At 37.5% G+C, this 11124-nt stretch overlaps 2 protein-coding genes across 13 annotated transcripts in view; both read right to left on the bottom strand.

The window, feature by feature from the left end:
- Positions 1-1811: 1811 nt before the first annotated feature.
- LOC136996914 (uncharacterized) lies at positions 1812-10959 on the bottom strand. Its single transcript, XM_067348968.1, has 2 exons — positions 10205-10959; positions 1812-9556 (listed from the first exon to the last, which is right to left on the bottom strand). The coding sequence occupies exons 1-2, from the start codon at positions 10755-10757 to the stop codon at positions 9057-9059; spliced, it is 1053 nt and encodes a 350-aa protein (XP_067205069.1). The 5' UTR covers positions 10758-10959; the 3' UTR covers positions 1812-9056.
- LOC105678710 (cyclic nucleotide-gated channel alpha-3) overlaps positions 10566-11124 on the bottom strand; it is a 159970-nt gene continuing 159411 nt past the window's right edge. For all 12 annotated transcript variants that reach the window (XR_010888386.1, XR_010888393.1, XR_010888390.1 and 9 more), the window contains one exon: positions 10566-10704. The gene's annotated coding sequence lies outside the window, so the exon portion shown is untranslated. The remainder of the gene's footprint in view (positions 10705-11124) is intronic.

Genomic DNA, 11124 nt, shown 5'->3' with positions numbered 1-11124 from the left:
CGGACTCACCTATCTGCTAAGGACAATGACATTCTACTCCCATGAATTTTCGCAACCACGTGCATTCATTTTGATGTGAAAGGCGCATTAATGTACCGTTCTTCATGTGCAGTCTATTGTATATGTGATTTGTTTTGTGGAATTTTCCTAAAATGCTGACGAATTCCATTGTCTAATTCCAAGTAAAATTATCCATCATATGGAATGTAGACCCAGACCTAAAAGATGAATTTATTATTTAATTTTATGATTCATATTATAAAAAGTAATCAGAGATTTATTTCAAATAGATCATTGCACATTATTGCAAAATAATAATTACTTCGGACTCGGTAAATTATATGATTAATCCAATAGTCAGCTCAAAATGTTGAAATAAGACTTTCATCTAAAACTTTCTCTTTTTGGGAAAACGAGAAATAAATTGTGATTTGTATTTGTTGGGTTTCTTGGTTTTTATGTTCTGACTGTACAATTTTTACAGTCTCTTGGTTGTGTATTCAACAATAAAAAGAAAAAAAGGAAAGCCTTGATACGCCTATTGATAGACAACTGGATATACTTTCGTGAATAAGAATCCGCAGAACGTGTCACATGTGCGTTACTGCTATCGCATGATTGTGCAATCGCGCTTCTTACGTAGAAATGAATGACTCATTGGAAACCGTGAATGAATAGCATGCATCCGCATTAGCAAGATATGTATATACTTAAACTATATTCACATATTTCCTGTCAATACTGTTCAAATAGAAATGTCGTTTCGCCGCGATTATTAATTGCGTAATTAAAAATACTTGTAACGTTCTTATATTAATAATTAATACAATATTACATAATATATATAATATTAGCATTTAAATTTAATATTTGGCCGGGTTATTTAATATTTAATATATAATCTTTAAAAAGTAGAGAAAAAATAATTTTTTTAATTTTTGAATTTTGCTTTAAAAATAAGATATTTTAATTGAATGCCTTCTTTAAAACCTTACCGTACCTTAAAACGAGAAAGCCTAACGTCTAATGAGGTTTAATAATTACATTCCTAGCTTCATTTAAGCATAATTATCGTTTCACTTATTTGTTGTGTATTTGTATAAAAATGTTTCTGGAATTGTGCTAGCTCATTAAATACCGTTTAATGTTTCCGCTTTAACGGCACTGATTTGATGATGAGTTAAAAGTTTCTAATTTCTCTGGAATGTTTTTGTGTAAAGCGCTGCCATACAATACAATCGTGTGTGTTGTGTATGTGATGCTAAATACCTACGTTTAGTTTTCCAATGATGAGAATGTTGGTTTTGATAGATGCATTCTAGATGAAATAAAGTTACTTTCTTTCTTTCAAAGGCGAGTATTGATCGATCTCCGTGACTGCAACTCAGTTTTCATTGGCCTCTAGTTTTTGGGGTAGCTATTGGCGAACAAAGAAAGGGTACCTCAAACCGGGCGTCTTTTGTTCGTCTACCAGAAGAAACCAGATCTTGAAGACTGTTTTGCTGCGATTCGAAAAGTTAGGTGACTGATTGTAAGTTAACGAACGATACAATTTAATCAGCAAGCGTATTCCTGTTTTATGTTGCCGTTTACGTGTTAATATTTTATTATTTAAGAATAAAAATCTCTGAAAAATAAATTTTTTCTGAAGAAGACCAAGAAATGTGTTTTTTAAAAAAATACATAGTTACATCTTCTTAAGACTCATTATTAAGAAAAATCATATGACAAAAAATATCCGGAGGCTGTGCGTGGGAGACAGGGAATGGTGAAAATCGCCGATCACGCGCGAAAAAAAGAACTCGTATACGTTCCTCTTCAATCGTCTATTTATATTTCAGGATTCCTACTGACATCCGATCGTATAGACACTCGCACGCGGGCTTTGCGGCACACTAAGTTTTGAAAATTTAAAAATAACCTTCTATCGTCGTAGGAGAGAAACAGATATACGTGTAGAAATGGACAAAAACGCGCGTGTACAATCACGCACGTACGCAACGCGCCGGGATACGCACACGCAGCCTTCACCTTTCGAAAATCTCGTGATTTTTCTTTATCCGACAGCTTTTTTTTTTTTTTTTCTTTTTTTTAACCAAAAGACTCGAAATCGTTGGTATTTCTGACAAGCTCGATTTTCGATACCGGAAAAACTGTTGGAAATCTTACACTTATCGCATTGTTCGCTGCATCTAAATATAAACTCGTGGAAATTACACCGATTTCAATCCATGGTTTTAACACTTTGACTGCCAATCGCTATTTTATTTTTAGGTGTAAAATATTTAAATATTGCAGATTATTTTATAATTTTTTTTACACCTGTACCAACTATTTCTGCGTATTGATTATAGAACCTTAAAAATGTGTATGTTGCAATGAAAGTTAGTTGGTCTCGAAGTCAACGGTCAAAGTGTTAATTACTAATTACACTCGCGAATGCAACTTGCCGTATGATATCTCTGCCTCGCCTTTCTGTCTCTCTCTGCTCCCTTCTTTTCTTCCCTTTAATTTCTTTTTTCTTTTTTTTTTACTTTTTGGTGTTGTCTACCTTTCGACATAAATGATCGTCGACACGTATCGCGGCACCGTCGTCGACATTTTGGTCAGTTCTCCAGTTAGTGGAAATAAATTCTCGCTTTGATCTCGTACATACATGTTTATATAATTTTTTTTATTCGCACACTTCGCATACACACGCACGCACGCACGCATATTCTCTCGTTTTCTTTCTCTTTCTTACTATCACGCAGATACATGTCTACCTCCAAGTGTCTATCAGGCTTGTCATCTCTTATTGGGGCGATCGTAAATTTGTACAGGGCGATTCAGATTCGTCGCACCTGTGTGTAATAGCATTTTAAATAAAACTAATTAGTTCAAGATACTTTCAAATTAAACAGCATATTGGAGGGTATATCATACTTCTAGCACAATTAATCCTTTTACGCTTTATCGTACAAGATCGCGCAATGATGCTCAGATATGCTGGGCGATTTATTCCGAATCGCCCTGTACAAGTTTCTCGTATATATATATTTATATCATATTATATGTATATCTATATATATATATATATGTATTTATATATATAATTGTATCTATATTTATATTATATTCATATTTACAAAAGGTCGTTCGTTAAATGTTAATATTCAATATCGCAACTGTTATTACATTATAACTTTATTCCTGAGTAACCATTCATTAAGAGCCTTATCGAGAGACTCCTCTCCCTTTCCCCCTTTGTGTTTCATTTATGTATCAGATAGATCATTTAATGCTAAGCGCCGTGACGTGTGATCGAGGTAGCGATAATGATAAACTCAGGAAAATGCAGGGTGTCGGAAAATTCTCTCTCGAGAAGGACTCGCGTAAAAATCGCACGGATATTGGCCTCATTGTGTTCGATAAGATAACGCTAATTTACATAGAAACAAAGGATGCTTCATTCTTCTCAGGCAATGTAAATGTCTACAAGACATCGTAGTGACAGCGTTTTATTTTTCAGATGTCTCTAGAATATTCCTTTCATGTGATTTAGCCTTTGTGCTTTCAATTTAATGAAGTTCGAAAGTTCTTCCGTAAAGCTTCTAGATTCTGTGATTATTTTATGACAAAAATGCAGATAAAATGCAGTTCATTACGGCACGGAAGATGTTCGACAAAGGTTTGTGATTTGGCCTGAAAAATTGCGATTGATAATTACTTCCAACTATATGTCAAATAATTATTTTTTACTTTTAAAATAATTATAAATCGAAAATAATCAGATAACATAATATTTTCCACGCGATGCTCAAAAGCGATTACGCAAATCTAAAAAAAATAAAAGATTCGTTGTCTTTTTTCGTGGTTTCATATACATACATCTTGCGATGAATCAACCTTTTTATGTAATTAGATACAGCTTTGATATGAAAGGATTAAATGTCGTTTAATCCGTTGTGTCTGTTAGAGAATATTTCATCAGATTCACATTTGAGATATATCATTTCCAGTGAATTATCTAGCATATTATCGTACTGTGTATGTTTGTGTGCGTGTACCATTTAATATCTCTCTATATTTAAAAGTTATATCACGATCTCTTTTAAGTGCCACAACGAAGCCACGACATTTGAATACCTCTCTTGATGGCTTAAACGTGTACCTCGAATTATTTTTGCACATGCTTTATCCCTGCACTAAAAATCAAAATTTTCAAGATACAAAGAACGGAGAAGCATTTTTTTCACATAAAAATGCTTGAATGTCGATAATGTTCCTTTACATATATTTCCGTTATCCAATATGGAACAGCGTAATCGCTATGTTAAGCGTTAAAGAGATTCCATTCCATGCACGATAGTGATATATATCAAAGGTGCAAACCATTATATAATGTTTCTGGATCATTTTGTGGAGTTTACGCGGATATTATCGACTTTGTTCTAATGGAAGAGCGCGATATACAATTACGATCTCCGTATGCCATCGTGTCCATTTTTAAGTAATGTTATTTACGCGCGCGAAAAAAAATGTTAAATGTACAATTGTTATAATTTGGTTATACTTTTGGCACACACGATACACACGCGCGTAACGGTATTTTTGTACGTTTGCTACATTTTATTTGATATTGATTTGATTTGACGCGATATTAATTAATGTTTAATTATATAATTAAATTAAAAAGATAGTAACATACAACAAGGAAGACTGTTGTAAAGTTCTTGGCACTATATTAATGTATATACGTGTAAAATTGGCTGACACAAGATCCACAAAATGATCAGAAATTCCATCGACACCTTTCGCATAGACATTACAGAGAGAATTTTGGTTGTTAAATGTGCAATTATACATAACGTCTATTTTAATATATGCAAAACTTGTAAATTTGGCTTTATAAAAACGTCACGGACGATACATGCATCGCGATTATATGCATAATTCTCGAAAAAGTTGGATGAAATCTTTTTCATGATCGATATGATTCTTTTTTTTTTCTCTTTTCCGGGAAGATCGGACATTGCAATTGTCACTGAAATTAAGGTCGCGAGTGTCGGAATGTGATATTTTTTAATCGTTAAATATAATTAGGCGATGGAACGTGCGTTCGATTCATAGGAAAAGAGCAACTGCGGGATGAATGTGTGTCAATCATTAATAAATTTGTCTTTCCGTAACGGATCTCAGGTGTTATGCAAATCTTTTGATGGAATTTTCTACACATCTACGTTGCTTGTAACACCGATAAATATCTCAATAAACTCAATGTCGCGCAAACAGTTATGCGGAAGTGATAGTTATGATAGGAATGATCCGGCTGATCGTTGATAATTGATATCGATCGCATAAGTTCGTGTAATCCGTAGTCGTAACTAAGTGTGTCGCACTATCCTGACAGTTATCTTACACTCTCTCATGTTCTCTTACGCCTCATTTTATTCCAGTTGAACGACTCGGAGCAACGCGTGACTATCGTCAGTTGCAAATCGATTCAGGCGTGCTCTTTCGGACTGTGGCACTTAAATCGTTAATTTGCGTTAATAAATTTAACAAGCATATCATACTATAAACATTGCAGCCCCAATAATAATAATTTATAATAATAACAATGCTATAATAAGTAACAATAATATGATGATAATTATCACCATCGTTATCATCATACTTGCAGTATCGTGTAAATTATTTGTTCGTCGCATTTATAATACTTTAATAGTTTTTTTCAGAATTATTCTTATAAAATAATAAGTTGCAAACTCAATAATTAACGCATTCGATAAATGACGTTTCAATAAGTGCTTGTTTCATTCTGATGCTTCCGCGATTGATACGATAAATCGATTGAATCGATTAAACTTATGGAGCACATAACGTTTGTACGTTTAACAGGGTCAACATAGATTACCGCTAATCACAATTAAACTCTGAACATATAAATATCACAGCCAGTCAAACAGCGTAAAATATATAGCACTGATAACAACTATTTACAAGTGATCATTAATTGTTAATGATTAGAATTCCATTGAAGGTCTAAACGCAAGATACTTCCGGATAACGAACGGCAAATGATAATTGCAATATGTACAACATACATACTGTGTCTACGTTGCGATCACACGTTGCTCGTGAATTATCGTTGTCCACAGCACATACCGTCAAGGATTGTAATTAAGGTACGCCGATATACGATATACATACGTACGCAAATCACTCACGTTACATGCATATAAATTTAGTATAATAATGTAGATAATAATTGTCTAAGTAAGGCGGATTAAACGCACTCTCATCCCTTCGTAACGAGCCTCCCTCCCTCGCTCCCCCTTCCTCTGTAGCTGCCGCTACAGTGCCATCGATCGATTTTATTGCAAATATAAGATTCATTTTATAGAACGTACGTGGCATCGAGAATAACGGCACGTGTGAAATAACTTATTTATCAGAATAACTTATTACTCTTTTCCTACATTTATACTTCCTAGTTTTATTAATTATTAAAAAATAATTCTAAAATACTGCAAAAAAACAATTTTCAAATTCTGCTTACAGATATGTACTTAAATGGATTTTTAATCGTAGAATTTTTTATCGTAGAATTTTTTTCGCTTACAGAAGACGCTTTTCTCGACACCACCGAGTGTTCTGTGAAGAAACATTCGTCTTCGGACAGGGGGAGGCTCGAATCCCTTCTCGAATCTCGTCTGCCTCGCGCGTACGCGCGTGTACGGGAATAAATGTAGGTATCTCAACGGTTTGTCGAAGTCGCCCTTAACGTTACAAATTTCTAACAAACTTACAGAGGTGTTCTAAATCAATGTGGCAGTAGAATAGTGTTCCCGCACGGCCGCGGAGAGCGCCGTAACTCGAACAGACGAGATCGTGCAAATCGCGCGCGCCTTGATCTTCTCTGGAGTTTTTATTTTTCGTAGTAAGAGCACTTAAATCGCTACGTTTTTCCGAACTGAGCTACGATGTTTTTTTTTTCCTTCTTTTTTTCCTCCTTTACGTGTTTCTCTGCATTCTTTCGGGTTACCGCGTTCTCGCACGCGGCTCAGCGGGATTAGTTTACTGGATACTGGTACTTCTTAAGGATAATCCCTTACATGGTAATGATTATTCAGCGTGAATATCATACAGATGACCTGAGCCCAGTCCCGCGAGTTACATTTCCTGTTCTCGAGTTGATGTTGCTTTCGAGTTTAAAGATTGATATCGATATAATTTCGACGCAAGTGTGAATTTCAAGTATTTATTTGAGACTTCAAAACGCAAAAGCTTGATTTTCAATTTTTTAAATATATATTTTCGATAATTATATCAAAAGGAATGATATTTTCCGCTTTTCAAATTAAAAAAAATTTTAAATTTATGACAATATTAATTTTTAGTGTTATAGTTTATAATTGTTTGGACGAATCCATATTTGGATGTTTGGATTAAAAACCGCTAAGATAATCTGTTAATTTTTATATCGGCTTCAATCGTCGCTTTCGGCAATGCATCGACTCACTCGGCTGTGCTTAACTTTGATTACTCGTATTATCCTTTTCACCCTTCTCTGAAAGATAAGAAAAAGAAACAGGAAGAAGAATGGAATGTCTTCTTTCTTTTTCATCCCTTATTCGCGTTGCTCTAGCAAATTCGATTTGTCTTTCTACGTGCTGCAAATTCCAGGAATATCGCGATGCTCACGGAATGGGGATGAAGGTTTAAAAAATGCACGTGTCTAGTAAAGACTATTCGATGATTTATAAATGTTAAAAAAAGCGCTGCCGCATGTTACAAATGTCCCGTGCGAGGAGAACGAAATCGCTCTTTTCTCTCTTTTCCTTTCCTCTTTTACGAAATTCCGTAGATTCGCGCACTAGTGTGTATCGCTTCTCTTTCCTTTTCTTTTCTGATTTTGTCGTGGGAAAAATGAAGTGTTCGGTTCGACTCTCACGAAACGCTGCCTACAAAGGTGACGACGCCGTCGATTTTCGTCGGGAACGGAAGGTTACTTGCGATACTCCGCGTGTTTTAACCCTTCGTCGTTGACCAAACGACCAAGCGAACAAATGACCATAGGTGATGACCAAAACGGAAGTCGGAAGTGGTGATGTAGGTGATGGATTAGTTGGTCCCGAACATGAGTTAGTAGGGGGTTGCGCAAGAATTGTAATTACTTATGACTGACGGCCAATGTCCTCTTATCAAATTTTAATATATTAGAAAAATTGCAATAATTGTCAAAGTAAAATAAATAAATAAAAATGTTGAAGAGTAAAGCTCTGAGGAAATTATATCTGTTTTTTTCTCGTCTATTTGCATCAATGTACAAAAGATTTAGACTAATATTTAAAATTTTAAAATTAATATTCTAGTAAACACATAAATCTTAATTTCAATATTCGAAAAGAAGTTTTGATGATCAATTTTGAAAGCACAGTAATTATAATTTCTGCACGGACCCGCTCCAAGAGTCGCGTATCGAATCGTGTCGACCGTTGCGTCACGGATCTCAACTCATGGCAACACTACGCGCGTCGAACGTGATAAGCACACACTCCCTCTCTTTCTCTCCCCCCTCCTTTCTCCCTCACTCGACTCCGCTGCTTAACTATTACGAGCTACCTATTAATTAATCTATAACGTACGGATCAGTTATATCCAGTGGCAGTTTATTTACAGTGCGGCTCGCGCTGCGGCCCCCGGATGTTTGCATCATCAATTCAAGAGTGAACGGTGTTTGCCGTCGCATCGATTTCCGATTTCGCGATCAATCGTGATGCGTTGCGAATTCTAACGTTGCTAGACTGAATTGAAATAAATTCATGCAATCGTGTAATTCAGCGAGAAGAACGCTGCGACTCTAAGCAAAAATATTTTCACTGCGGTTACAATTACGGTTAATTTCCAAGAAATTACGTGGAATTGCGAGTCAAAAAATTTGCTATTTCACACGCAACGAACCGATAATCCGTGACTCTCGCCATTCTTCACCCTTTCATCCGATTTTATCCCCGTGCCGGGCAAGTCGCGGGCCGCGGCTCGGCCGCATCTACCTTAACATCGTCTATTTACAGGAACAGCACGATCATGTAATTGAGATATCTGGCGCTGGTGGTACCGTTGAGCTTCGTGCCGCCGCCGTTCTCGTCGTCGTTTTCGCTGGCAGTGTCGCCCTTCGTCTCGACGATGGTGTCGAGCCTCTCCGTCGTGCCCCGCTGGGGATGATGATTGCCCGAGCTCTCGCTCTCAGGGGTCTCGTCGGAGTCGACGTCGATCGCCCGGTCGTTCACCTGAATCTTCACCACGGCGTCTACCGGATACCTGGTGTTGCCCTCATCGCTAGAGGATGTCGCCGTGCCGGTTGTCGTGCCGGATCTGCCCGCGGCGCCTGACGCCATCCCAGCCTCCCGCTCGCAGCGCGGACAGATCTGATCGGTCGACGAGCCCTCGTCGCTGTGGCAGCGGAAACAAATCAGGTCGCCGTCGCTTGAGAAGTCACAGTGCTCGCAGTGCGTGGCGACGTAGCCGTTACCTCGGCAGAGCTCGCAGATTGGGCTTTCGTTGCGGTCTGTGAGCAGATCGAGCTGTTAGCTCGACAGAGCTGTCTCGCGCGGTCTGAGATTGTTGTCCTCTGAGAGGCGGCTCCCGACAGCAGAAGAGCCGTCTTGGAGATCATGCGAAGCGTCAGCGAGAAATGCAAATGCAAGTGGCAGCGAAATTATCGGTGGGAAGGGAAGGTGCGATTGTGCGTTTGCGAGTGTGCAGATGACAAGTTGCAAAGAAATTGGGAAATATTTAAAATAGCGTGCGATGGAATAAAAAATGTTACGTAATTTCTTCGGTGTAAAACTGTTTTGCAGCTTATATTTTTTTGAAAAATATTTGCAAAGAATTCTAACTTTGCAAATTAATAAATAAAGTAGCCAAGTAAAATAATACATATTTTGCTGAAAAATGTTAAAAGTTCTAATAAAAGGATTATAGATAAGAGAGTTAAAGAAAAAATAAAGGAAGATTAAAAAAAATTTTTGCTAAGGAGGAAGAAAAAGATAGATAAAGGTTTTGATTGATAAAAGATATAAAAAATTATGGAACGTTATGCATACCAATATGATAAGAAGACAGAGCACCGTTGTAGAACGCTGAAGCCATTCAAATAAATTAAGCAAAGCGAAACTTGTTCAATCCTCGGACCAAAATTGGTCGAGGTACTCGCCTCTGTTGACGTCACCTCGATCGTCCGTGTCTTTGGTGGTCCATCCGCGCCGCTGCTGGTCCTGTGTCCGGTAGGATCGAGGTGACGTTACTGGCAACCCTTGCTCCGGATCGTGGTACGATCGCGGCGACGACGTCTGCGACATCACGCGATCCTCTCCATGGTAGGAGCGCGGAGAGGATAGTTTCACCGGGCTTCTGTAGGCACGAGAGGTTCCCGGCTCTTGGAGCCGATCGTCTATATGCTCCTCCACGTACCTGCCGGCGCACGAGCTCGGTGTTTGCGGCTGGTAGGTGCAGGTACGCGTTTTGTGATCGCATTCGCTGCACAGCAGCAGATTCGACTTGCTGCCGGGCTGCGAGACGTAGCCGTTGCAGGTACCGTAGTAACGCTCGTCTTCGTCGCTGTCGAATAAGTGCTGGCTCAGGCTGCCGATCGACTTTGTGTCGCTCAAGACTCTCCCGTCATCCGCCGGAGGTTGCTGAGCGCCGACGGTGTACCTGTAAACGCCGGATCGATTCATTATGCGCGCGACACTTAATCGAATCGACATTGAACGCTCATGGGCGCTATCAAACGCAAAACTTATTATACGCCTTGCTGCACTAAGTATTTATCACATTTATAAGCTATAGAAAATCAGCTTTCTCTTGTTTTATATAAAAATATGGAATGAAAAGAGTGCAACAATCAAATAATAATTCTTCTCAATAAAAAAAAAACAAAAAAAAAAAGATAAAGTGCCTGAAGCTTGAAATATTAGACATCAGAAAATTGTATGAGATATTATAATTAATAAAATCGATAACATATACAGTAAGTATAGAGAAAATTGAAAAGCCAAATAATCTATCATGATATTTCTAGTTTAAGTTAATTTTATTGTTATGTGTATATGTCATATTAATTATTTTAATTAA

Source organism: Linepithema humile, chromosome 2, assembly GCF_040581485.1.
Source record: "Linepithema humile isolate Giens D197 chromosome 2, Lhum_UNIL_v1.0, whole genome shotgun sequence".
In the NCBI taxonomy this organism is placed as follows: Eukaryota; Metazoa; Arthropoda; class Insecta; order Hymenoptera; family Formicidae; genus Linepithema; species Linepithema humile.
The sequence above is the reverse complement of the archived record's forward strand: the minus strand, read 5'-3'. Positions and strand labels throughout refer to the sequence as shown.